General features: G+C 47.6%; 1 protein-coding gene across 5 annotated transcripts; it reads right to left on the bottom strand.

Annotated features, from left to right (window-relative positions):
• Positions 1-470: 470 nt before the first annotated feature.
• On the bottom strand, positions 471-27417 carry SLC25A25 (solute carrier family 25 member 25). Of its 5 annotated transcripts, none has more exons than XM_027687945.1 (10): positions 27115-27417; positions 7436-7562; positions 7267-7354; positions 6395-6506; positions 5541-5699; positions 4659-4811; positions 4429-4536; positions 4030-4197; positions 3404-3554; positions 471-2984 (listed from the first exon to the last, which is right to left on the bottom strand). In XM_027687945.1, the coding sequence occupies exons 1-10, from the start codon at positions 27400-27402 to the stop codon at positions 2800-2802; spliced, it is 1539 nt and encodes a 512-aa protein (XP_027543746.1). In that variant the 5' UTR covers positions 27403-27417; the 3' UTR covers positions 471-2799. The 5 variants fall into 5 exon arrangements, with proteins under 5 accessions (XP_027543746.1, XP_027543749.1, XP_027543747.1 ...); XM_027687948.1 differs by lacking the exon at positions 27115-27417 and adding an exon at positions 23203-23373; XM_027687946.1 differs by lacking the exon at positions 27115-27417 and adding an exon at positions 15797-16036.
• Positions 27418-27697: the final 280 nt, after the last annotated feature.

A 27697-nucleotide genomic window follows, 5' to 3' on the forward strand; every position in this document is an offset into this window, starting at 1 on the left:
CAGCAAGTTTTATTAACCAAATCAGAGGCCACCTGCACTACCAGCTATGGCTCCTGAATGACCTTCAGGGTTAGCTCCTGGTTGGGTTGTTATTTAAGAAAAAATTGTACCAAGCCTTTATTTTGAGAACCCTGTAAGCCAGGTTCTTCCAGGGGGATAATTGGACTGCAGAGCTTTCAATTTTTCTGGGAAATTTACTTCTCTGATCACAGTGTTATGGATACTGCAGAGATGAGCAAAGTCCAGCAGCACTCAGAGACAGGTAAACAGTGTCTGAACATCCCTGACTCATCACCACCAGCATTAGCCTTGGTTTTGCTCTCTTTGCATTTAAGAATTCTGTCCTCCCAGGTCCTCAAAGGGAGAATCCTTCCCAGTGTTGGTGACCTTGGTGAGAATTATCCCAGGAAAAGTCTGGCCACAAACAACATCACTAAACCATATCAGGAAATAGATGCAGACACACAGTATCTCTTTAACAGACCTTTATTAGCAGACTGTTCCCTACATGAAGAATCCGAGTTAGATTTGCATTATAACAATTTGTGGTTACAGCTACAAAGATGGTTGTCATTTTGCATTGATTTTTGCATTCTGATATTCATATTCTCATTAGGCCACACTGGTAGGAAGGAGCCACTGCAGAATTTATGACAGGTCTCAGGAAGAGGGGGGTGGAAAAAAATCATCACTAATCCAGATTGGTTAGATTTCCAAGTGGCTGCTATTGACAGCACTGAGAGTTAAGGCAGAGCCTCACCTGGGACACTCTCCATGAACCACCAAAATCTGTCCGAAAAAAAGCAGCTGCTGAGTGCTAGCAAATCCTTCTCCAATTTCTCACACACGTCTCCACAATGTCCTCCTGCATGTGATGAGCACTGGCTCAGCAGCAGGGTCTTCTGATTCAGCCCATGTCCAAGTGCAATTTTCCTTCCACCTCTCTGGAAATGTGTATTGTCTTTAGTCCCTGAGATTTCTCTCCTCCCCCCTCACCTAAAAATTCCCCAAATTGCTCTTAATTAGCTGTTGTGACATCCAACATACACAGACCTTCTACTTCCCAACTTCAGCCATCCACCCAAAGCCTTTCAGCCGTGCACAGAGGCAATTCCAAACTAAGGCAAGCCTCACAGTGCACCCTCTCCCCAAGGTTCTGCTTCCTCACCTACTCCCTTCTCTCCTATGGCTTCTTGCTACAGAATTTCTCTGGGCTGAGGTCCTCCAGCAACAACCCCAGACGTGGGAAAGGCAGCTCAAGCCCCACAGGGAAGGTACACGAGTGACTTTAGCGTCCCTCCCCACGACTCAGCTGTGTGATGTGAGAGAACTAATAGAGAACTTTTTAAAACAGGAGAAATATAAGCACAGTAACAATATTTAAACAAGTCTATAAAAATAGTCTGACATAACTCTGTTCAAATAAATACAAAATAAATATGCTTTAAGCAGTAAAACAGTGGAATGCAATGCTGGTCCATTTTGCCCAAAATGAAAAGTTGAATGAGGATCTTCCAGGCCTCAGAAGCCGGATCCTATTAACTAAAGCAGCCCATAATGCAATCAGAGAAATTTTAAAGCCATCTCTTTCCCTTAGCCTTATGAAAAGCACCCTTTGAAAGACAAGCAAGCATGTCTTCAGGACTGAAAGCTCACCTCTCCCAGTGACAACCAGCCCCTCTCCCTAACACCCCTTCCCACAGCAGACATTCCTGACTTGGGGCACCCATGGAAACCTGAACATCCATCTACCAAGAGGTCTAAAGAGAGAAATAGCAGCGTAGGCACGGGGTTTGGAAAAGGCCCAACAGCTCTCCTTGGCACCAGGCAGAATGGAATTGAGAGGTCCATGCAACGCTGCACAGGGGCTCTCACGTCGTGCTGGGAGCACAACTGCACAGGAGCTGTGAAATATTGTGTTTGTTCACTAAAGCCATGCATCACGGTGCCGGTCAGCCCAGGGCTCTCCTGCCTTCCCCTTCCCAAGCCCCTGCTGAGTATAAGACAAGCCAATCCCGGCATGCAAAGGATACAGGCATGCAGGCTCTAGTCTGCTGCTTCTGTTAGTAAGTGCATCTTGTTAGTGGGTTTATGAGACACACTGAAACCTATAAAAAATAAATAATTCTAATTCTTCATCAGGCTGGCTTAAGCAACCTTCAGCCTGACTGGATAAACCACTGCCCACCAGCCCTCCAAACCAGTATAGATCAAAATTACATTTCATGTCAAGTCTTGGAAGCAGAACATGAATGTCTCCTACCCAAAAGGAATATTTGTAAACATTATAACAAGCCCGGTGTGGCAGCAGCTCCTACACAAGGTTTGTACAAATTTAAACAATGGGTAGGAAGTTAAACAACTGAATGGAAAAAGCAGCTCTCTGAATGGAAAAAGAAGCTCTTTCAGCAAGTCAGAAGGTGCTCATCTGTAGGCAAACAGCTCTGTACAGGCAACAGGCTGAGGGCAGACCTGTAACCCAGATCTTTGCTACTCTGTCATACTGCTGGGAACTGACCTCAGCAACTCCTGCCCTAAGATTCTCTCAGGAGTTCACCTCCTGGTCTCCCAAAGGCCCAACAAAAAGGACCACGTGATGGTTTATGTGGAGCTCTGAGTAGCAAGATGGCAAAGGACACCAGATCCTCCCCTCCCCCTTACTGACTCACAAACAATCTGGGATTTCACAGCTTTGCTTAGTCAGCTTAGTGTCGACACATTCACAGAATGAGAGATGGCTTATACGTCTTGGGATTGCATCCCAAGATTTCAGAGTTCAAAGTCCTCAGCATCTCCTGGTCACCGTGAATCCACACCCAGAGTCATCTTCAAGTTCTCATACACCACGTAGCTGATGCTCACAGCTGGGATCACCTTCATAAAGTTCGGCGCCAGACCCCGGTAGAGCCCAAATGCTCCCTCTGTCTTCAGGATGTGTTTGAACAGTCCCCTCATTGTCACTTCGGGAGCACCCTCCACTGAAGCTGCAACAGGGAAAGACACGATAAATAATGCAGCCTAGGTGGTGAAAATATGTTAAGAGCAGTTCTGGGTCACATGCTTCCAGATGTTCACAGAGCAAAGGTGCTTTGTGGGGGACAACATTAACTTCTCAGCACAACATGGCCATGTTGCACATCACCACTATTTTCTCAAACTGCTCTACAGACACCCTTAGCCAAAACTCCTGATCTAAGCAAAACAGAACCTCTGTCCTGGAAGTCCTTGGTCCAGTTGTTGAAGGGCAGCACAAAGTCCACTGTCCCCTTGCAGCATCACAAACAGCCCACGGGCTCAGCTGCACAGGCCCAGCTGAGGCTGTTGTCACAATATTTACACTAGAGAACCTTTACCCTGCTCAGAAACCATGGCAGGAGTTCCCACTGCTCCCAGAAGTTCTCACCTTGAGCCTGCATGCGTGTCCTCACAAGAGCCAGTGGGTAACTGGCAAGCTGTCCACAGGTACTGGAGATGGTGCCACAGGCCAGCAGGACAAAGACCCCGGGGTCAGCACTGTTGACGGCATAGCGTTGCAACCAGGTGTTCTTTAGTGTCTGGAAGGAACAAGCCCAAAGTTAGCAGGGAAGAAACAATCAAAAGAATATCACATTTCATAGAAGATCCAGCTTAAAGGCCCAGGAAGCTATATGCAAACTCAGCCAGAAGCACAGGGCTTCTCAAATCTTTTTAAGCTTCTGCCACTGTAGTGCCCTGGGAAAATCCCTTTTTTAGTTTCCTGCTGCAATTTTCTCATTAAAAGAAACAAGTGACCATGCACAATGTGGACTATGGTTTGTGAAGTAGAATCATTGTATTGGATTATCTTTTAGGCCATTTGGGGTAAAAAAAAAAAATCCATTTGTGCCCCATAAGGCTGATCAGGAAAGCTTTGATAAATTACTTAAAGTCCTGCAGTGACTGACAGGTGCGACAGTGATAAAGCCACACCAGCAGCACAGTCCTACAACAAGCTAACAATAATATATAATGTAACATAATATAATAATTGTTAGGTTGAAGGGTTCATACCTCATAGACTGCCAGGTCAATACCAGCGTATGGAATGATTCCCAGCATGTTGGGGATGTATCCTTTGTAGAAGGCAGACATTCCTTCCTTTTTAAGGATGTTTTTGGCACAGTCCAACATGCCCGAATATTGTCCTGTCTTCCTTAGAGCCATCCGTGTTTTCAGAACCTGGGAGACAAGAATAAATAGCATGAAGGCCTAAAGGAGAATCAGCAGGAGAAAAACGTACAGACAATGTCATTAAGAGCACAAACAGCCAGGACAACAGCAGTGTCCTGACAGCAGTACTTGGTATCACCTCCAAGAACTCATCAATTATCACAGTGCTGGTGTTCTACCCACATTTTCCCATCCCTGCCCTTGCCACGAACCCCCCTGGGCTGGGCTATCCTTCCTCACCTCCATGGGGTAGATGCTGCTCTGTGCAATGGCCCCAGCCAGAGAACCAGCCAAGAGCCGCTCGTGGATCCTCAGCATCTCCTGGTCAGTACCAATGAACCGCTTGATCTGCAGAAGCCAGAACAGACAGACATTGAGGCTCCAGGACTTATCTCAATCATTTCCTTCTTCTAAGACTGTCCTTGTGCAAACCCTTCTGCAGCCAGACTTGTCTGTGCCCTTTCACTCACCTGCTCATAGGCCATGAACTTGATGGCCGATTCGGGTGCGATCTTGAGCACGTTGATGCCGTTCCCTCGCCACAGTGACCTCGGACCACCCTCCCGGATCATCTGAGTGAACCCGCCGATGATGCACATGTTGTTGCTGCGGGAGGCATGGACCTGGGAGAGAGAGGCAAGCCTGGATTAGTTCCAGTCCCAATTACGACAGCCCTACGTTTTTCCGTAATCCAGGGACAAAAGGGCGCTTTTTTATTTATCCAGAGATTTGCCAAGGCTTTAATCCCTCCCAGATAACTACTACAATAGGAAAGCAAGATTCTTTTCTTTTTTGCCAAGTCTAGCGTTAACTAATGAATCTAATCAATATCTCCCCTCTGGAATGGGAGGAAAGGTTAAATAGGCTGGTTTTTTCCCATACCTAACTTAAGGTCAACTACCCATCAACTTCTCAGCTGGTTCACGAGCAGGTGCAGTGACAAAGCAGGCTAAAATCAAGATCTTCTAACTCTTTTCTAATACTGAGTACAAGCTCTGCCAACTGACCACCACATCCACTTCAACTCTCATGGCCTCAGGGGCCTCTCAAGTGAACACAGGATTTGAACTTGTTTCACCAAACCCCAGCTCTTCCACAAAGCTGTCTAACTACTGACAGTTTTCACATGTCTACCTCTCCAAAGATTCTCTGTATTTTTTCTAGTCAATGAAGAATAACTTTTTAACATGACTTCAATCACTCAATCCAAAACGCTTTCAAAATGGCAATATAAGAGGTTAACCCTGGCCACAGTGTTGTACTGTGCTGATGAACATTAGCATCTCCTAGGCATCCATGAATATTAAAGGAATCTGCTCAGGTTCAAACAAAGTGGAACTGCCCCATCATACCTGCATGAGCACTTTCAAGCGGTCCAAGGGAGCTGTGCAGGTTCTGGACACGGCACCTGCACCTCCACCTGCAACCAGATGTCTCCACCACATCCCTGTCTGCCTCTCTTCCACTGTGAACTCATCAGGGACAGTCAAGTTCTCTCCTACATCAAAGATCTGCAAAAGTAGAAGGTGTATGTTGAGAAATGCTTCATCAGCCAGTGATTTTGCCAAAGTTTTACTGCTCTTGTCAGTGCAAAGTGTTGAAGTTCTGGATATGCTTATTCCAAGTCAGTAGCTTAACTACAGCCAGTAACTGCTGTGTCTGGCCACAGGAGCTGCCACTGCTACACAACATGTCACAGGAGGAAGATTTCTGTCCAAGAACCTGGCAACTGCTGAACATTTGTCTGCATCAAAATACCATGGATCATGGTTAGGAACAAACTGACCAGCTGCAGGCAGCTGCATGGCAAAAAGGCTGGACCTTTCTGGAATCTTCCAAGCTCGCAGCCAGTTAAACCTCATTACCTACTATTCACACACACAAATATCTCCAGGAAGGATGGCTGCCTGTGGAATCAGTTTCTAGTTTTAACAGGTCCTGAACCAGTCAGGGCTGGCCAGTGGCAGGAGTTCTGAGAGCTGCCAAGAGAACACCCTCACCTCCCTGAAGAACATGCAGTTATCACTTGTGCCTCCAGCTGTGCCAGTGAGAGGTGGCAAGATCACAGGACAGGAAGCAATTGAGCTTCCAGGGCTACAGGGCAGTTATGAACCATGAAGAGAAAGATAGGAACTGTGATAGCAGCTCCTGGGGAACAAGAAGCTGGGCAAAGACCAAGACTTGCTGCAGAGGAACTATCTCTTACCGTGGAGTGCTTCCAGTACAGGATGATTTCAGGAATGTTCTCCACTGGGTGCAGCAGGTGATAGTCTCGCCACTCATTCCAATCAATTGTCATTGTCCCATTTTTATCCATGCTAAAAAGATTTATCATCAGATGAGTACAGGCTCCCACTGGGTGACAAATTCCTCCTCCCCTTCCCTTTGATTATTCAGGCTTACACCAAAAAAAGCTTTGCAAAGCAACTACTAAAGGACTTCTAAAGAAACACAAGACAAGGCTGGGAAATCTTCTATTCACCAGATAGAGAGGGCTCTCTTTCCTCCCCTCTCTCTCCCTTCTAACCAGCCCACAGCAGTAGTTGGACCCCCTCTTATCAAAGTTAGAGACATAACTAACACTAAAGGGAAAATTATACTTACTAGGTGACAGGACCCCAGAAGTGTCCCGTCCTTATTCTGACACACAGGCAAACAGACAGAGGGAAGGTAGCAGAGGGAAAAAAAGAGGAAAAAACAGCACAAATAAGTGGTTGTTAACATGTTAGTGCCACATGCATAAAGCACTCGGCATTTCTAAAGAGCAACTGCACAGTCCCTCTCCAAAGCAGCAAGCTCAGGGCAGCAGGACAATCAGACAGGGATGCAAATAGCTCAGATACAAGCACTTCCCCTCAACAGGTCAGGGAGAGACTCTGACAGTAACTCTCCATAAAGCATTACGATTTTATTATGTCAATTCATGGGGAAAAATCAAAATTAAACGTAACAGGAAAAAAGGGAGGAGCTGAAGTAATTGGAAAGTGCGTACAGGGTAAAAAGAGATAGGTGTTCCATGTCCCTACATTTCTTTCTAACCCCCTCAACATAAAACAGAAAAACCAATGGAATCTTCACCTCTTGAGTATTTTCTCAGCCTGCTGTTCAGAGATCTTGACTCCCAGGTCCCGAAGAGACTGTACAATCTCCTGGGCATCGATGCGGCCTACAAAGATCAGCCAGTGAGCTCAGGTACATGTATGACAAGCTAACACAGGCACTTAAGTCCACTCATGAGCATACTTACCATCATTCTTTTTATCCAAACTCTTGAAGACCAGTCTCAGCTTCTTTTCGTGGTCTTGGAGATAGTGAACAAATTCCTCAAAATCCAGCTGTCCATCCAGGTCCTTGTCTCCAGCCTTCACAATTTTCTGTTCAGAAAACAGTAAAAACCTGTCAGTCCCTTTGTTCATTCAGACAAGTCAGCCCTTTCTTCTACCATATTTAAAGATCTTTTCCTACATGACTTTGACTTTTCCTCCAGAAAGTCAATGACAGAATTATAATTCCTCAAAGAAATTTGAGCAAAGCAGTAGCGTAGAAAAGTCACCCGATTCCAACTGTCTTCCAAAGTTCACTATGCAGGCAGAATGCCTCATGCTTTTATCAGGGACATTCTGCTAGTGTAGTGTGTCTAATCTCAGGACTGTATCTTAACACCTTACAAAGCCCTTGTGAAGGTTCTTGAACTAAGTATGAGGCAACAGATTTGCATTAAAAGTGAATCACAGAACTCGAGGTAATAAAAAAAAAAACTGAACAGAAGGAAATTCTTGCCTGCTACGATCCTTAGAGAAGTAAGGTCCCTCTGGCAATAACTAATTCCAACCAGCAAAAGCCTGTCCAGGTCTAGTGAACACAGTCAAAGATAAAAACCCCTGTGAACTGGTTTAGGCACCCTGAAGCTATTTGCTTTAATTACACAAGTTTCCATGAGATGCATATAGAGCAAGAAAAGGTTCTTAGTAGGACAAAACTAAAATCAAGATCAAACTGTGCCAGACATCTAGGACAAGGTAAATGACTAATTAACTCACTGCAGCATGAGGCAATAGCCCATGGACTGTCCTATGTGAGGGCATATGGCTGCATGACAGGAGAGGTGATCTCCAGACTGCAAGAATGTGGCTCAGGGAGTTCCTATTTCCCTTCTTGTTCAGTCACTTGCCTTTGACAGCTTTTAAGTCTTTTTCAACATGAATTAGTGAGCAACACTAAATGAAGTATGATTCAGTCCACTGCATCACCCAAAGTTTTGTTTCAATGCTTGTAACATTTATGTTAACAGCAAATGGGTTGTCAAGGAAGCTCTGAGCTGAGATCAAACACTGGGTTAACCCTCCATTCACCAATATTTCGTTCAATATTCAGGCTTCAAAGGTAATAGGCAAACCTAAGCTTACTGTGATATCTCCTCACTCTATGACCACCACTCCCCTTCATAAGCCTTTAAGTCTTTGTTTCAATGCCATTTTAAATTACTTCAATACTAAATAATTTGCTATTAAAACTCTCTCACCCACTAAGTCCTGTCTCTTTAGCCTTAATGCTATGAGGATTATTCCTAATCACTTTCTGAACCTTAAATAAGAAAGTGCTGTCCCAGCTGCCCTGACCTCCGAGGTATGTCCAGTATTCCCAACCTGCCATTTATCATATGACTGTTGTAAAGTTCAGATACGACCTCACATTCAACTTGTGGGCTAAATATAGACCAACACCCCTCGCCTGTCAGCACACTGGGCTTGAACAGCTGAATCAGGGCTTCCCCTCTCACTGGCAACCCCCAACCAATTGACAGGCATTAATAATTTGGAGGCCCTGTAAGAGAGATGTGACTGTGCAACTGCTCCTGCTCTCTCAGCACACCCTAACAACCGCAGAGAGGTGCCACGAGTAATCAGAGACCACAGGCAATAAAAGCTTTGCTCTGCTCACCTTCCTCCCCCACAATCACAGAGCAAAAACACTGTAGGCCTGACCGACAGTAACCCACAACACACATGTGAGGGGGGTGGGAAAGCCAAGCATCTTCTCCAGAGATGTGAACAAATATCTGCCTGCAGCTCTTCGCCTTTAACAGCAAATATGAAATCTGGTCACTGACAGCTATTTTGGCCACAGAAGTTCCTGTGGTCACCGGCACAGTCACAGTCCCTGCAGTGCTGTGGGACCTCACACACTTCCCAGCTTGCAGCATCCCATTTATGTCTCGGCACAAAGGTATAAAAAGCCTCCCCAGCTTTGATGATCAATAATCAGCTCTCTGAGCTGACAGCCTGGTCATGAAAAAGAAGTAGCAACAAGATGGATTTAGTGCATCTCCCTTCCGAAGCAAAAGGTTCTTGCACAACCTCCCCCAGCTCAGCCCACCCACCTCTGGCTGAGTCACTCACATGGACCCGCTCTCCTGCTCACAGCACAAACCTGCTCTCCTTCACCAGCTTGAGCTGACACTACATTACACACCTCCTGTCAGATGAGAGGCAGGATGCAAGAAGAAGGTAAAGGAAGAGGATGTGGAAACGCATCTGAGCAGACCAGTTGAAGCAGAAGACTCTGTAATTTGGAAAACCCCTTTCTCTATTTAACTCACATCAAATCAGCTGGTTTAAACAGTCTTGGAGGCACCGAGATCTCACCCAATTCAGAACAAAAGAATGAGAAAGGAAAAAGTCCACTTTACGCTGCTTCAGCAATCCCTGCCAAGGGGCACGAGAAGTGTGTCCACGCTGTACTCAGTTATTACAGAGCCATCACAGACTTCTCCCCTTTCCAATCAGCCACTCGGGGTGTAGAGACCACCCCTCCATCACTCCCTCCCTCCCACTCCTCCCTCGGTGCCATACCTGCTTCCACTGGCGGTAGGTGGAGAACTCCTGGGAAGGAATGAAGAGGCTGAGGCGGAAGATGGATTTGAGTTCGGCTGGCAGCCCCTTCGACTCAAAGTATTCAAACTCTGTCTCCCCGAGCACCGGCACGTACAGACAGAGGCAGAGCATCTTTCTGAGCCCCAGACTCAGCTGCCCTGCTCAGACCCACCAGGAAGGAAGGGAAGTAAAACTGAATGATTCCCCTGAGCTAATTTCAGTGCGTAGTGGAAAGGAAATACCAGCAAGTCTCATGACACATGCCTGTGAGCGAGGCTGGCTCCGGTGCGATTGGCTGCACAAGCCCTGCCCTTCTACTTAAAAGGGAAGCCGGGGCTGTACAGTCCCACCCATCTGACACAGAGCAGCCATGTGAGCTGCTCCCATTGCTCAACACCTGACTCCCATTAACCAAGAACCCTTACATCACACTCACCACCAGTTAACTCTTACTGGGTGTCCCTCTTAGCTCAAGAGGCTTTGGCCAAGGGCCAGGACACTCACTTGCTGTTCCTTACATCCCCATCAGTCCTTCCTGATCCTGTTCTCACCTCTGTGAAGATTTACACAGGCAGCACAGTAAGGATCAGCCTTGATCATAACCTTTCCCACCATGCAACACAGGAGAACTCTCATTGTCTTCCAGAAAGTTCTTCTAAAACACAGTAACAGCAGGATGCCAGCCACTTACTGCCTCATACACGTTTAGGATATCCAACTTAAGCAACAGTCTTGAAATTCCACTTTTACAAGGTTACTTTGCTGTACCAGAGTTGATTGGCTTTGGTTGCAAGTTCTCCCAAAACCACTTGTGTCAGCTGGAACAGGCAACCCCTGCACACCAAGATCTCTCCCCTCTGCAGCACTCCAGAGTTACTAACACAGCAGCAATAAAGCCTGTGGAGGTTTGTCATTGTGCCAAATACACAGAAAATCACCCAAATCAAGGGCAGGCTTCAAAACAGCCCCAGCTGTTTCTAAGCCTCCTAGCTAAGCATCCACACAGCAGTTACACCAGCTTAATATTTTCCCTCCTCTTCCGACCACAATTAAACATTGCAGTCAGATCTGTGCTAAGAGAAGTGGCATGGGCAGAACAACATTTTCCAGCTTCTACCCTTGACAATTTAACTGCTTTGCAAGCGAGTTCCTGAGGTCTCATTAGGAGCAAGTCAGGCTGGAGGGAGTGTGGCACAAGCACCACTTAATGCAGATATAATTACAGGTTTCTGAGCATTTAGTGGAGTTTGATGTATGGGATAACACCAAGCTCACCAGAGAGAGTACCAGAGTGTAACAACGCTGCTCAGGACAGAATTACTGATTGCTAATGTGAATTGTAAAATAAAGTTATAGTCTCGATATTTATCAGAGAGAAGCTATCACACAGAGAAGATGCAGAAAGCCATAGCCCATAACCCAAACTCTAATCCTGTCTGCACCAGAAGTAACACAGTGTGTTTGCTGAACTGGTTCAAGCTAGCCCAGATAACAGCTTTTGCCACCACTGCGGACACAGCAACATTTTCTGGTGTTTGCTGTGTTCAAACAGCCTGCCTGGCTGAGCAAAGTCCAACCAGCACTCCCCTCCTCAGGCCCTCACACACAGGGGGCTCTTACGTCTTTACCGTGGTATTTTGTTCTTTAAAGCAAAGCCAAGGTCTGTAATGAGTTGTTTGTGGAGCTGCATGTCAATCACACTAACCGGGAATATTTAATCCGGGGCTTTATTTCAAGGATTTTTTTTTTAAAGCTTAATGGATCATGACCCACAGGGACTCAGTACCCTTGAGAGTCGTGGCCTACAGTCTCCTCTGTCCTTCCTTGGGCACCTCACCAACCATGGCACCGCTGCCACATTACCTAACCAGGCTTAACCTACTCCCTGCTGACGTCTCTCCACACGAAAACGAGATCTTCTCAGGGACTCCAGATCCTCTTAAAGATCAGCTGCAGCAGCTCACTGCATGCACGCCAACAGCACACCCCAGCCTTCCCACCAGTCTCACTGCAAGCAGCACCCCAGTGCTACATCCCCCCCACTGACCAGCACCAAACACCTTCGGCAGCCTGACCGAGGCGAGCAGAGCAGCTCCCCTCCAGCAACAGGTACTAAGTGAACAAATCTAACTCAGATTTGCTCCTCAAAGCCTCAAGATCCTCAGCAGTCCTTCCCACGAGTTGCCAAGCATCACTATTATAGCTGCTTGGCAGCTCAGTTGCTATGCCAACATGATGCAGATTTTCCTAAGGAACTCTGTTTGGAGTTGGCAGCTAGAGACAAAAGGCAAAATCGGCACATTTTAGGAAAAAAAGCCCTACTACCTATGTCATAGGAAAGGAGAAAGCTAATGAGGTTAAAGCTGATTTTAAGCAGGGTATTAATTACAGGACAGCGAGCTAAGAAGGAGAGACAGATTACGAATGAAGTTTATACCAGCAATTCAGGTTATAATGACAAAGGGAGCTTAAACAAGCATTAAGAAGTTTTTAGATTTCACCTAAAAAAATCCCGGTAAAGCTGGAAGTACTCAAAAGCCAGGCAGCTCTCCAAGGCTGCAGGGATCAGCACTTCTGGGACATTAGCATGGGGTCACTGCCCAAGCCTCAGCACACACAGAGCTCGTCTTGCTCCCCCAGCCCCTGTGGGCAGCACACCCAGCCCAGGGCTTCAGGCGTGAGCTACGGACAGTACATCCCTCATTAGCACTGTCTATTCCTGATCAAACCAAGGACAGGGCACAGAGCACCAAATAAGGTCACTCCTCCCTGATACTTCTTCCAGCCACCAATTCTGCCAATGAAGCCAAAGCTGGACCTATGCATTTTTGGGCGATGTGGAGCCAGCCTGGCTGATACCCTCTGCTAAAGGGAGCAGTATCTGGGTTTGTCTACCTTCACAGCTCACTGTTCTCGTCATCGAGGAAGCTGCCAACTCATTTTCATTTTATTTATAGGATTTTGTTCTTCTTTAAATCTGCACGAGTTACCAGTTTCCACACCCTGCCATTCCAACACTAACCTTTCCAAGTCATTTGTACTCTTCTAGGCATCTGCTTCATCACTGATTTACTACATCAGCTCCAGAACGTACCTCCCAAAGGATGGAAAGATGCAGCCATACAAGGAGCAGGAAAGTATGCTGTTTAATTTTGAATTTACTTTGCTAAAAAAAAAAGTCTCTAAAAATATCAAGTGCCAGCGAGCGTCACAGTCACATAACATCCTCCTTCAGAGGCAAAACAGCTTTCTGGGCCCCAGCCCTATTGCTCGAAGGTTTCACTGGGTTCTGCTGACTTGGTCTTCTCTAATTTCTGGAATGGTCTTCTCTAATCTCTGGAAACTAGCTTATAATTAATTGGACAGTACAGAAAGTCCTCAAAAACACAGAGAGTATGAAGGAGGGGAGTTAATCATTTAAGAGACCCCAGGAGAGTAAAGAGGTGCAGCCAGCCAAAGCTTGGCAAGGGAAAGGACAGAGACCAGGGACAGCAGACAACACTACGCAGTCTTTGACACTAGGACAGGTGACCTGTTCCACTGACAACACGCAGATCCAAAGTTACAAGTCCAGATAGTGACATCAGGGGCAGATTATACGTCTCTCCTGTGTACACACATCCGGGGCAAACACATCACATCTGCAATCAGGATTTTCTTCCACGTTTGCAGAAACAGCCTCATGTTGAAATCATTACCTTCAGGTAAGGTTCTGAGGAGAAACACACCAATGACAAGTGGAGATTGAAGAGCCAAGGCCAGGAAGCCCCTCCACTCAAGTTTATTGATACATGGCAATTCCTTAACATCAGTATCAGGTGTCATATTTTTTGTGTTTTTAGCAAATAGGTAGTTACAGGTGTTTTTACAAAACAAAGTGGCCTACCAGTCAAGAGACTGCTCCCAAGGTCACAGCCAGCCAGTGGCAGAGAACAAAAGCCCCCACATTTTCTATAAACACCAAATAATACTGTTTGCTCACAGTGGTTTATTATCTCTCCCTAAGGCTGTATGAGACTTTTCCCAACACTTCTCCTTCAGACAGGTAATTAGAACACTGATATCTGATCAAGCACAAACAAGTCATTGCAGCTTAACAAGTTGCTGTCCATCAGCAGAGCCACAGTGGCTGGATGCAGCATTAGCCGGCCTGAATTGCAAGGTAAAACATATCTGCATAATCCTCAATAGAAGAGCTTTACACTGTATTTTACTTTACAATCAGGGCAGGCTAAAATTACACAGTCACAACCTCCTGGCAGATGGGCAGTTACTTCCTAAGATGCAACAACTCCATTTTACCACATCCTTATCTTCTAGGTATTTCTCCATAGCCAATTTTAGGGTTCCTATGCAGTAAAACTTCCCAGGGTCACACAGGAAAGAGGAGATTGGTATCAGCTTTCAGAGAAAGCTTAATTTCTAGGTGTGAACAGATGGACTCTCCTTGACTGAGGGACTATTGTTCCCTAGAAGACACCAGAGATTTTCAGCCCTACACTTGCAAGGCTTTCATCACAATCTACTTCGGTTCAGAGCCTCTGTCCTTCTTCAACCTCTGTGCACCAAAGTCCTCCTCTTCTCAGGACGCGCATGCTCCTTTTTTGGAAGGAGATGCACAGTGCTAACTGCTAAGGATAGACATGAAGGCAAAAGTCCCTGCAGATTTTTCAGTCTGATTCAAGCAGGGAGTGGCTTCTGCTCCCCGGAATGAGAAATGCCGTCCTGTCTGTTTCCATTCAAAACAGCAGCAGAATAGATATTAAGCTCCTCCACAACTTAAACCTGTACATCCCTCATTTTAAAAAGAAACCTTGCAGCAACAACCACACTTGATTCCCTGTCAAATAAGCTGGATCCTGAAAGTCACACACCCTTGCAGCCCTTCAGCTCCCATCCCTCGCAGGGGTTATGCCCAAGTCGTTCTCCCCTAATCCCAGGTCACACCCTTGGTCTTAAACCACATGTAGTCAGAGCTGACTGCACCATCCTCAGGGGAGACGGACAGCATTCCCTCCCCATCATAACAAACCAGAACTGCAGTCGGCCAGCACTGTGCTGGAAGCCCCAGCACTAAACTAAGCAGCTTTTGTTCACCTCCCCCCAGACAAAGCTTCACCATTTATTCTTTGCCAACTGTGCGCCCCCACCACCTCCCTGCTCTCCCATCCCCTGGGAACTCCCCATCCTCATGCAGATTTTAGTCTCTCCCTTATGCCACCCGCTCCCCAGAGACAGGCTTTACTCTCTTCCAGGCTGTGCCGTTCAAATAATACAGCCAGTTACTCATTTGCCCAGAACACGCAAGTTTTACCAGAGGCTTGCCAAATTACCAGAGACTGACTCGGGAACGTTTTAGGATCTATCTGATCCGTTGCTGGTCTCCAGTGCAGGGGTGGGACTCACCACTAACCTGCATTATCATTCCCTGCCCTCTCAGTCATGCTTCTTACAAGTTGCTAAGGAACCCTGGAGACCCCACACACTCCTTCTTGCCCCTAAACAGCATTTTTTGCCCGCTTAGAACATCATGTTTGGAAGGTTAGATCACCTCCTCACTTCAGTCATTCCCCTGCCCCCCCTTCCTTTCTAACAGGCACACCCTTTTTCCTGTCCCTCTCCCCCCTCCCCAAATTCACACACACACTCCAATTGCAACAGCCCTTCTCCCACAGACCACACACTCGGCTGTCATGTGCACCAACCCCTCCTCAGGCCCCTGGATGTCCCATTACCTTTGGAAAATGCTCTGCGGGTCCAACCACCAGTAGGATAGTTGGTCTCCTTTCAGTGGGATCAGTCCCTCTGTCCTGTGTCTTCCCCAACATCTTTGGCCCTTTCTCCCCGGGGCCTGGAAGTGGGGTGGTGTTTCTGGCCTCATCCTCTTTTTCATCTGCAGGACCTTGGCATATGGCCCTGGGAAGGAAGCTAGACAGAAAATGCCACAGGGTCTGCAGCATTGCTGCTCCAGCGAGCATCCCGGGCAGGGAAACCCTGCGCGCTCGGGAGCTGCCCGCTGCCAAGGATGATGTGACTGCACTACCAAGCACCCCCAAGACGGGAATCGGCACAGCAGCCAGCGGGGAGGTTCAACCCAGCGACTCCACAGGCTCAGAATTCTTTACAGACCGCTCCTGCGGACGCTTCCTGCCTTTTGAAATTGCTGCTACTGCAGTCGTGCCTGGCCTGACAAGCAGCTCATTGTACCAGAGCCTCAGAAATCTGATGGCAACAGACAAAGCACAAGCCCCCTTGGCAAGGAGACGCCGAGAGACGCTGAGCTTTGGAGACGGCTTGGACTGAGAAGCCGAGACGCTGCGCCCAGGAGGCAAAGCTAAAGATGAGCTTCTCAGGGCTGCCAATGGAGCGGCGCGTCCCGGCTCATCCCGGCGGCACGGCAGGGGAGCGGGGAGGCTGAGCAGCGATGCTGAGCACCCGGGCTGCGTCCCCACTGCAGCAGTGCCCAGCCAATCCTCGCTCCCAACACTGCGGAGCTCCGGAGCACGGCAGCGCGCGCAGCCGGCCGGGAGCGCGCCCCGGGCCGCCCGCACAGGAGCGCGCCCGCGGGCAGGGAGGGCAGCCGGGTACCCAACCCGAGCGCGGAACACACGGCCCCGAGGGAACGGGACGGTCCGAGGGATGTGCGTACCCGCGTCTGCAGCCTCGGCTGCGGCTCTTTGTTAGGGCGGCAGATGGTTGTGCGGAGAGAAGCCGGCTTTGCCCAGCCGTGGCCGCATTAACCTCCAACTGCACTCTCTCTCGCTCCCTGGTCTATTATAGTCTCATCCGAGCCTACAATAGCTCTTTGGTGCTGCATTGTGCTGCTTCCCTTGGCGCCCAGCGCAGCACAGCGACGCGCCCACACAGCGTTTACGGCCATTCATCTGTGCAGGAGCTGCGCTCAAACCAGCGGCGCTTCCCCGGACAGGTCCAGCTCTGCTGGGCGAGCCCTGAACCACCCAGCCAAGGCTAGGACCAGCCAGAGCAGGACGAGTAGACATCAATATATAAGCACAGATACCAATACATTCCCTGGATTTCTGCAAGAAATGCCATGTTTTCCTCTCTGCTGCCCCAGCAGCAATTGCTCCTCCACTGGTGAGGACATCGGCCTCCCACCACAAGAGTCAACCCACCCTGGGGGAACTCAGCAGCATTTTCCATTTTAAAGTATATCATCTTACTTCGTATTCCCAGGTTCTTTGCATCCACAGACAGAGGGCACTGCATGCCTCACTTCCAAACTATTATGACTTTTCCATAAGTTTGGGGGTTTTAACATGCAGGGAAATGAGTAGAGATCACAGTTTCCATCACCCAGGGCTCCCTACCCACCGTAGCAAAGCAAGATCCACGGGGAGCAAAGGACGTCAGTTTTCAGCTTTTAACTTTTGAGAGTGATAGACTGCAGGACACTTCTGTTATACAGATATTAGATGTGAAATTAAGATCCAAAATCTGGAAGGTCTGCAAGCTTTAAGTAGCCAATCTGCAAATAAAGGAAAAACACTAAACATCACGTTTGGCAACTTGCTAAAGTTGAATTCCTGTAACCGACCTGAGTAATGGAAAAAGTGAGAGACAAGTACATAGCAGACATCACATTAAAAAAGAATTCTTCTGCAAATACACCAGAATTACTTAGGAGGAAAAAAATGCTCTTTAATCACAAGGTCTACAAAGAGTACGCAACAAAGTTTTTTATCTTAAAACTTGACACATGCCAAAAACTAACCACATAGAAAAAAATTTTAAAAATTCAGAGGCAGCAACACTGGGATGGGGGTGTGGGAAAGCCCTGCCCCTCTCCGAGGAATGGCACAGTCCAGCTCTAGTTGGGATGCAGTCAGAAGCCCAGGCTCAGGCACAGGCAGAAAAGACTGAGGAATTCTTGTCATGCCTCAATTATCTTGAGCTGCTGCCAGTCATCACAACCACAAGCAAAAAGTTAAACTACTTTCTAACACGAAGTGAATCAGATCCTTTAAGATGACATTTGAAAATTTTTAATGCTCTCAAGCCAGAAGAACAAAGCAGATTTTCTGAACTGGGCACGGTTCTTCAAAATCAGCTCCTATTAGCCTAAGGCTGTGGTTTCACAAGCAGCTGTGAGCTAATCTGAAGCTTACTGCCACCAAAACGAGTCATCTCACACATCCACATAAACCCTGCGCTTACCTTGCTCCCCTGCTCCTCTCACAACCTCATTAAACCAGCCAAAAATTACAGAGCTTTCAGCTGGGGTAACCAGTTGAGGCTACTCATGGATGGGGTCCAAAAAAGTGCGGAAAGGGCATCCAAGCTGCCTGTGGCTGCAGGCAAACTGCCCCACCACTCACAGAGCTACAAGCCACGATACAGAAGGCAAAACACCCATGTGGGACTTGAGATTTGTCCTCTGTGGTCACTTAATACTTACAAGGTCCCATTAGACAGCTGATGTTACCTGACACTACTGCAATTGTTGCCCTGCAACAGTATTAATGTAAGTGGTGTGTGCACAGCAGGGACCCCATCTTCCTTTGCTCATGCAGAGATTTCATAGGAAAATAATAATTTGTGCAAGAAATTACATGCCTGGGGTGCAATTATAGCAGAAACTCGGCAATGCTTCCTTGGCCTCTGTCCTCACTAAAGGAAACCTCAGAGGAATTCTGCCACCACACTAATTCACACAGCTCCTTGAGAACAGACAGACTTTTCTAATCATATTTAGGAAAAAAAATTATTTTACCAAGTGGGAAATTTTATTAGGTCAGAATAATAAACCTAGTAACAGCAGGATGATTATAGCTAGAGGCAAGACAACTGCTCTCCTACAGGGAATTTGTAGGGAATTATTACCCTACCAACACCACCACAAAACCAATCATTCACACGGGAGAAAAGATGCAATAAATACCGTGAGTCCAGCCTGAAGGGTGACACAAAGGAACATATGAGGAGCAAGAATTCACTTTTTCAAGAAATCATGAACACCTAGGCCACAGTAAAACAGCTTTCCCAACCTCAGCTTCATTAGGAGACAGCCAGCCCTCCAACTCCAGCTGTTTGCATGATCCAAACCTGGGATTTAAGGCAGAAAAGCAGGAGGGCTGATCTGAACGCTGGCTCTTGGCCAGCACACCAGTCACTGGGGACAGAAGGCGCCTGTGGCAGCTGGCCTGGGAGTCCTACACACCAAAATGGATAGTCATTAGATAGCCTGAGGAGACACCGACAATAAAGTTCTGTAATCTACCCAAATGGAGACAAAAGAGAAGGGAAAGAGCAAGAGAGTGATGTGTTTTGCTCAATTAAAACTATTTTCCTTAGTTACCACAAGCTGTCAGAGGCAGATTTTGTTTAAGCCACAAATCCAAGTTATGTTGTATCTTCTTCAGCCACATCATCAGGCTACATCTTGTACCTGTTAAGTCTAAAACTCCAGTTTTCAGACAGGCAGTTGCCTTTTCCAGGCTGGTAGTACCAGGCAGAAATTCAGACTTTTGCTTTAAGATGGTTTCTAGAAGACTTTTTTGAGTAAATGCACAGCATTTTCCCACAAGCACGTCACCAACAAAGAGCTAACGTGAAAAATGTGAGAGGGAGGGCAAAAAGAGAGGGGGGCAGAGGGAATGGAGCTGTGCTGGGAGCAGTGACCCTTCTCCTCCTCGGCACAGGAAGAGCTGGCGCTGCAGTCGCCCTCTCCGATTCCTCAGGTGACCCCGCAGGAATCATCAGTGACTCACCTCTCTTGGGAGCTCTCCTGGAAGCACCCCAAGGAGCACTGCTGCCCACAAGTGTGTGTGTGTGTCACCTACAGATAGCACCCAGCACCCCAGCTGGGATGGACCACCATGATTCTACCAATTACCTCTTATCTTCTCAAAGGGAATTTCTGAAAGAGGAAAACGTTAAGTACTTCAGACTTTTTAGAGAGCCAAAGCTAAGCCTGCACAGTGCTTCTTAAGACATAAAATCTAAATGTCTTGGCCACTGCTGCTTAAATAATTAAACTGTCTGGTGACGTTCAAGTAGGTTCATATATTAAGGTGACACAGCATAGCTCAGGGAACACTACAAAGAAACCCAGGTCACCTCATTACAGGAACCCTGGCACAAGCAATTAACTATCCTAGCTGATACATTCAGGCATCCAGGGGCCAGAGCCAAGTACAGAAATACAGACAGAGCCGGCCAAGGAGGGGGAACACACAGCCATTGCCCAGAACAGCAAGTTCCACCAAGGTCGTATTATATGAGGAACAGGGATAGACCAACAGACTAAGGGCATCCTTAGTACTCCAAAATTAGAAAATTAACTTCTTGCTGCACCAGACAATTAAGCAGGAAAAGACCTAGTGAGAAACGATGGCCTTGCAGCAGCCCAGGCCCAGGCTTGCCCTCACACAGTTCTCCTCAGGCTAAACCATGTAGGTTCACATACCAAACAGCTTTGCCTTTCCAAGCAGCTCATGATCTAAAAATTTCAACAATTTCTCTTAGAGCAGAATTCCCCACTATAAGCCACTTTAGCTGCCAGAAGCTCCCCTGCAGCTCCTGACATGAGCTGGAAAAACTAAGACATCTCTGCTGTCTCCCCACATGGACACCAGTTATCACAGCTACGCTTCTCCACCCGAGACAAAGACTGGGCCGTCATTAAACCGTGCTCATGTCCCACATTCAGGGGAACAAATATAGCCATAGGACATGAACAAGAACAAAGACTCATTTACCATTTGCTACAAGTAGGTCTGTAGGAAAAAACTCCCTCCCCCTTCTCCTCCTCCCTCCATGATACAACATATCATGTTGTACTGTGTGCAGCTGAGAGCACAGGGCTGCAGCACCATCATTTTTTAGGGCTCTCAAACAGGAGACCAAGTCCTTATTATGATTTTGATGTCATTTTATTAACACTTATCATCAACCATTTAAGGGTTCTGCTCAATATTAAACCAGATTCGTTTAAAAATAAAAATTAAAAGAAACAATAAGTATCCTGAAGTCTGGAGTTTTTTTATCTGCTGTTATCTCAGTAATCTGACAACTCCCTGAGAGGTGGGGGTTGACCTCTTCTCCCAGGCAACCAGGGACAGGACAAGTGGAAATGGCCACAAGCTGTGCCAGGGGAGGCTCAGACTGGACATCAGGAAGAATTTCTTCACTGAAAGGGAGGTCAGGCATTGGAAGGGGCTGCCCAGGGAGGTGGTGGAGTCCCCGTCCCTGGAGGTGTTCAAGACACAACTGGACATGGCACTCAATGCTATAGTTTAGTTAAAGTGGTGGTGTTTGTCAAAGGTTAAACTTAATCTTGCACGTCTTTTCCAACATTAATGATTCTAATAATCCAGTTGTATGAGAATAAGGAGACATTTCCACTACTTACCGAGGTATCGAGCTCTGGTCAATAAAGAATGCCCCACAGAACACATGTTAAAAGATCAAAGCACTGCTGCACATTCTACACAGGCACATTCAGCTGCCTTGGATCAGTTTTGTTGTCTCATTTCACTCACTGGGGTTCCTACAGGCATTCACTTCCCTACAGGGTTCAGAACAAACACCATCCTGCAGGAAGCAACACTGCGAGGCCACACCAGTGACATGCAGGATGCCTTGCTACAAGAGACACTCTTACACAACACTGACATTTAAAACTTGTGTGCTCCAGTCAAAGTGGCACCTGCATCTCCCAAAGGTCAGCCAGCTTCCTTCAGTCGTTAGCACTTCAAAACAGGACAAAGGTCTCTGCTAAATAAACCTGAGAACCACCAGGCTTCTCCAGTTTGCTGCAAGGCTGGACAAAAACAAACCTGGAAGAACAAACATCCCTCGAGTTATATACCTGGTCCTGTATGCACATGAACATAAAGCAACACTTGCCTATTCCGTAATTTTGTTTGTTTGTTTATATGCAAGGGAAACATGCAGGAGCAAGTTTCTCTTGTATGTATTTGCATCTAAAAATTGGCTTCCAACCTCCCCTTGAGCACGGGGTGAACACACACTGCCCATTTCATACATTAATCACACCAAGGCAGGGCTGATGGCCAGAGAATCAGACTGAGAAAAGACTTTCACCATGAGAAGACTTTCACCATGAAGGTGTGAGATTCCCTGCTCTCCAGCCCCTCCCTCCTCCTGCTGTCCCTGCAGGACCTCTGGCAGTGGGGTGCCAGCCCTTGTCCCCTGACATTCCCTGTCCCAATGCACCCTCGGCCCAAGGCTCTCACTGTAAGCCAAGGCTATTTATAACCAACACTGAGCCCACAAGTTTCTCTTGTGCTAAAGCCAACTCTTGTATTTCTTCTCAAAGCCTTTTCAGCAGCTGTCAAGAACTCATATGACTGATTACAAGGAGTTCATTTGCATCTGTAGCCTAAATCAGAGAAGGTAACAGGACCCAAAATTCACACCAACTCATCCACTCACCACAGATCTGAAGGCTTTATCTACAATTAAATCACTGACCTACAGTTCTGCTCTTGCACAAGTGCATGAGAACAGGGCCTCCATCAAACCACACATTTCATAATTTACAAAGAGCAGCAACAGGCCTCTGGTCCCTACAGACCCACAAAATATGATCTATTGTGCTTATTATTTTAATAAACATTATTCATAAATGTGTGTGGAGTTAATTAATGTGTTTTTGAAAGCAGTTTCATCCTGTGTTAAACTGGTTCGTGGTATCCACATTTGTCCTTTGGGATTAGTAAGGAGATGGGTGGATGAGAAGCTGTTGGCAAATAACTGGTGAAAGCAGCAGGAGGAAGGGTATCAACTGGAGTTTCAATCTGTAACAGTGCTTCGCTTGTCTGATACAACCTTGTGTTGCTCAACCCTTCAGGATGAATTACAAAAGCCTGGCTAAAAGCTCTACAACTGCCCCAGCAGGATTCAAGACACACAAACCAGGAAGATGTAAAAATGCATATAGGTTTGGAGTTGTATTGTGAGATCTAAACGTATTTAGGTTTGGAGAGATATTCCAGTTCAGATTATGGAACTGTATTAGAATTCTGCTCTTTTTCTCATAAACAGACTTCTGTTACACAATAAAAACTCAGGTCCTCCAATTCCAGATGGTTGTGAATGGAAAACAGGTGAAAGCATGACACAGGAAAGAGTCCCTGCTCCTTTTGCCCCTTACAGCTGCTGAGAATTCCAGTACATTGTGCATGGTGCAACACAGAGTATTCGAAAGTTCTGGAGAGTCAAACAGTTACAGAAATAAAGAGCCTGAAAGGAAGAATTAAATGACGTCATGACAGGAGATAAAAGTATTGATCAGAAACAAGATTAAATATTTTTATGCTTGCAACTGCTACAGAAGAAGGAATTTCTCAATCCATCCATGGAAGCACTTGCGAAAGTGCTTGTGATCTGTTATCCCAGAATGGCACATGTACAGCTGGAAGAGTCCAGGGACACACTTAAAAAGCAAAGTTGTTCAGAGGAAAGGCCTAAAGCAAACGGAACAGTGCAGTGTGGCTTTGCTTCTCTGGTACGTGGGAAAAGGGAACAACAGAACTTGTGGGGGAGTTTGGAGAGCCAGAACCTTGAGATGAAAGAGGAGATAACCAGGCTAAGAAAGAAGCGATGAAAGATTTCAGCAGAATGGGAGCTGATGTAGTTTCCCATGGGGAAGCTGATAGCAAGGGAGCAATAGGCAATCACATATATTAACTTGGGAGAGGAAAATATCACAAGGCCAAGGAGGACATCATCATTAGGGCAGAGCAACAGGACACTTGGAACTGAAAAGAGACAAAGGTCATGTGTGCTCTGTTTCTTGCAGTGGAGAGAACTAGTCCAGCAGAAGATGCTCAGCACCACCACAGAAGAGGCAGCTGCAGACAAAGTTCACCACTTCAGTGTGTCTCTAGGCAGCTGTGATTAATTCCACCAGTTCAGACTGTCTGGAACTTCAGCAGCAGAGATGAGTTTTTAGAATGGCACTCCAACCCTGCAGTTAATCAGGATCAGTAGGAAAACAGTTATATTAGCAAATACACAAATATTACCATTATGCATTCTTTCAACAATAGGACATCTCCAGATACAGAGTAGAAAACACAGTTCTGGCTCAACTATCCATATTTCCATTAAGTGCATATTTCCTGTTCCATAAATCTTTATAAAAGTCAGAAAGCAGCAGTAACAGGACACTGACCATTCCAGAAGTAGATAGAATTTAGCAGTAAAACACTATCCCTTTACACGGTAGAACAAGAACAGCTGTAAAAAAATTCTTCACATGGTTATTACCACTTTACTGCCCAAGCAAAATGAAGTATGTGGATTGCTTCATGCTGACCAGTGCAAGCAAACATTTCGTTACAAGGCTCACTGGTCTGGCACACTGTATTTGTCAAATGGTTTAAAGATAACAGCATGGGTTAAAAAAAAAAAAAAAAAGAAAGCACCGTTTACATAAGCAAATTCCACCTCAGAGGACATCTGAGTACAACCCCTTCTCTCCCCCACCACAGAAGGCCACCTCTAAAACAGAAGGCAGCAATTTTCCAAGAACGCCACAAAGGGTTTTATCTCAGCAAGCACTCTGAAGCAGTGAAGGAGCCAAAATATTGCTCATTTTCTTTTCGAGTTCAGCCCAAAAGTTATTGTTACCACAAAGGACTTTCAGCCTACTGACGCAGGGAGATTAGCAGCTCGCAGCTGAGATTGGTGATAACCTCACATTACCAGCCCAGTGTTTTCTCCATCTGCTCCCAAAACGTTGGAAGGCAACTCCTGTATCAGCTGTACTGCTGAATGGAAGGAAAAATAAAATGCACCAAGTAATTTACTAATCACAGGCAATCCATGTGATTTATGCCTAAACTGGGCTCCAAACACCATGGTCCGATACATCAAAAAGGTTTTTTATCTTGATTAAGCACTTTTCTTGAGCGTGACCTCACATTAGTTAAGCATCAAGGTGCCTTAATTAGCTAAGGATGGAGCAGAAAAAAGACTGACTTATTAATAGAACTGCCTGGGAAACAGGAAGTTTATTTGATTTTCCTAAGAACCGCACTAGGCAGAAGTTTTCCAGCCAGCTCTCCGAGGGCTGTTCCCACATTTTTAACTGGAACTAGAGAGTTTTGGACTCTGCATCCTCGTTCTTTCTCAAAGGATGGGTTTTACCCTGCTAAGGGGATGCTCTGCCATACAAACAGTACTTTGCAAACTCCAAGTGGTTTGGGTTGGAAAGAGAGCATTCAGTTCCAACCCCCTGCCATGGGTAGGGACACCTTTCACCAGACCAGGCTGCTCAGAGCTCCATCCAACCTGGCCTTGGACACTTCCAGGGATGGGGCAGTCCTCCCACTATTCATCTAACCAACCACTTCCCATGCAGAGGAAGCAAAGGGCTGAGGAACAATACTGACAGACAAGGGCTTCAGCAGAAAGACAGGATTGTTAAGCAGCGTCCAGCCAGCGCTTCCCTTCGACAGCGAGTTCCAGTCCCCGCAGAACGGTTCCTCTCTGCCGCTCCCACGGCGTGGAAAGCAAAGAAACTTCTCTGCTGGGAAGCAAAAACGCAGTTTGTTTTTAAGGTGCTTCCTCCCTGGGCTGGAGAATGTCAGGCTGGATCAAGTAACATGCACAGGAAGAGCAGGGAATGCAAACCCAGGCGGGCATGCAGGCGTGACACAGAACATTCTGGGAGGTGAGGGAGTTCTGCCAGGGGTAAGGGATTGTGCCCCAAGGGTGGCAGCAGGTCAGTGTCACAGGGCACGCACAGGTGATTGACGTGGTACAGTCAGATTTCAGTGCTAAAATTTACCCAGCAGAAAATCATCATGGCAGTCATGTTAATTTTAGAAACCAAGCCACTCACGAGACCACAGCGCCAAGGAATTCTCCCATTTTACAGCAGCAACAAAAGAGAAATGTTAGAAGCTAAGGTGTTGGAGATTCAAAGTTAGAGAGGAACTAGAAACTCTAGAAAGGATGGGCATATGCAGATAAAGCACTCAAATGGAGGCGCCACTCCCAGAACAGGGAGAGAATATGAACTGTCACTTAAATTAAATATTTTTTCAGTGACTCAGAAGTTATTCTTAAACTCTTCTTCCTTCCTGCAGGACTCAGGCACTGTGTCGTGGCACATCCCTGGCTGCACTCATGCGTTTATCTCCCATCCTCACATGATACTGAGCTTTTTTATGGCCCTGCACATAGACTACAAAAGACTCGGCAGGGACAAACACTGAGGACAAGCCCATTGCTCTGATTCACAGACATGTAAATAGCACTAATTATGGTTAAATAGAGCACAGTCATGTTGAACCTTGGAGCCCAGAACCCTCAGTGTACAGAGAGCGGTGTGACCACAAAGGGCTTCTGATACTGAAAGAGAAAGCCAGTGCTGCACGTTGTTTTTTTTTTATACACTCCATGTGCAAACTGTACAGCACAGCAGCCTCCCTACACTTCAAGATACTTCCAATCCCTTCAAACAAACGAGTCTGGCGTGCATAAGCCACCTTGGGCAAACCTGAGTAGCAACACTGTGCCAGACGGACTCATGTGAGGAAACGCGGTGATGCAATAAAATTCCTGACTGCAGGAACCCCTTCTAAAGGATCTTTTACTAGTTTAAGTCAACATGCAAGCTGCCCTGTCCTCGGACCTGGAGAAAGGCCATTTCCTTTATGGTTTTCTTCCTGTCCAAGCAACAAGTTTTCAACCTTATTAACTGCGGGCAGTTAATACTGTACGTGCCTGCAAGGAGCGAGCAAACCGACTCCTCCGGGCTCAGTGTGCAGGTCGGCAGGGTCGCTTTGAGGCGAGGACCCAGAGGTGCCTCCCCGCTCCGTCACATCACACAGGGAATGTCCCATCTCGGTCAGGGCACACGCCGGTAACGGAAAGCGGGTGCTGCCGTGCCCCGCGCAGGAGCCCCCGCCGCCTCGGCCAGGCACAGCTGGAGGGTCTCCGGAGCCACTTCCCGCTCCCGTGGTCCGCACGGAGCCGAGGGGGCAGCCCGACCCTCCCTCTCCCCCGGACCGCGGCACCCGAGCCCGTCTAGCCCCCGCCGCCCGCCGCTCACCAGCAGGTCCAGCTCAGAGCGCTGCAGCCCGAGGCGGCCCAGCCCCACGGCCAGGTCGTGGATGCAGAGCGCGCCGTCGCGGTTCACGTCGAGCTTCTGGAACAGCGCGCGGAGCCGCCGCTCCTGCTCGGAGGCCTCGCACAGCGACCGCCCGCAGGACCCGCCGCTGCCGCCGCTGCTGCCGCTGCTGCTCCCTCCGCCCTCCGCCGGCGGTGCGTGCGGGGACCCGCAGGGGCAGAGGACGCCACTGACCACGGGGGAGGCGAGGGAGCGCCGCGCCCCCGGCATGGCCCCGCCGGCACCTGGTCCCGAACGCCGCCCACCCCTCACGCCGCGGCACCGGCAAATGGCGCCGCTTCCGCCTTCGCGCCACGCGCCGCGGCCGCCACGTGACGCCCCGCGCCGCCCAATCACAGCGCCCACCGAGCCCTCGGGCCACGCCCTCCTCGCGCTAGGCGGGGCGTGACGTCACGGGAGACGCCTTCGCTTCCGCCAATCGGGAGGAGGCGCCGCGGCGTGTCTTGTGTGTGGCAGCGGGAGGGCGGTGCCAGCGCGCGGACCAGGCTGCGATTGGCTGAGCCGC

The sequence above is a fragment of the Neopelma chrysocephalum genome, unplaced genomic scaffold (assembly GCF_003984885.1).
Source record: "Neopelma chrysocephalum unplaced genomic scaffold, ASM398488v2 Primary Assembly neopelma1_74, whole genome shotgun sequence".
Taxonomy (NCBI): domain Eukaryota; kingdom Metazoa; phylum Chordata; class Aves; order Passeriformes; family Pipridae; genus Neopelma; species Neopelma chrysocephalum.

What these genes read in the sequence shown, in the direction of transcription:
- SLC25A25 (XM_027687945.1), bottom strand. Translation starts at nt 27,402, where the DNA reads ATGCCGGGGGCGCGGCGCTCCCTCGCCTCCCCCGTGGTCAGTGGCGTC. An exon ending in GCAGCATCTACCCCATGGAG is followed by an intron (nt 4,198 to 4,428) that starts GTGAGGAAGGAT and finishes CTTGTCTCCCAG; the next exon opens with GTTCTGAAAACACGGATGGC. An exon ending in GACACGCATGCAGGCTCAAG is followed by an intron (nt 2,985 to 3,403) that starts GTGAGAACTTCT and finishes TCCCTGTTGCAG; the next exon opens with CTTCAGTGGAGGGTGCTCCC.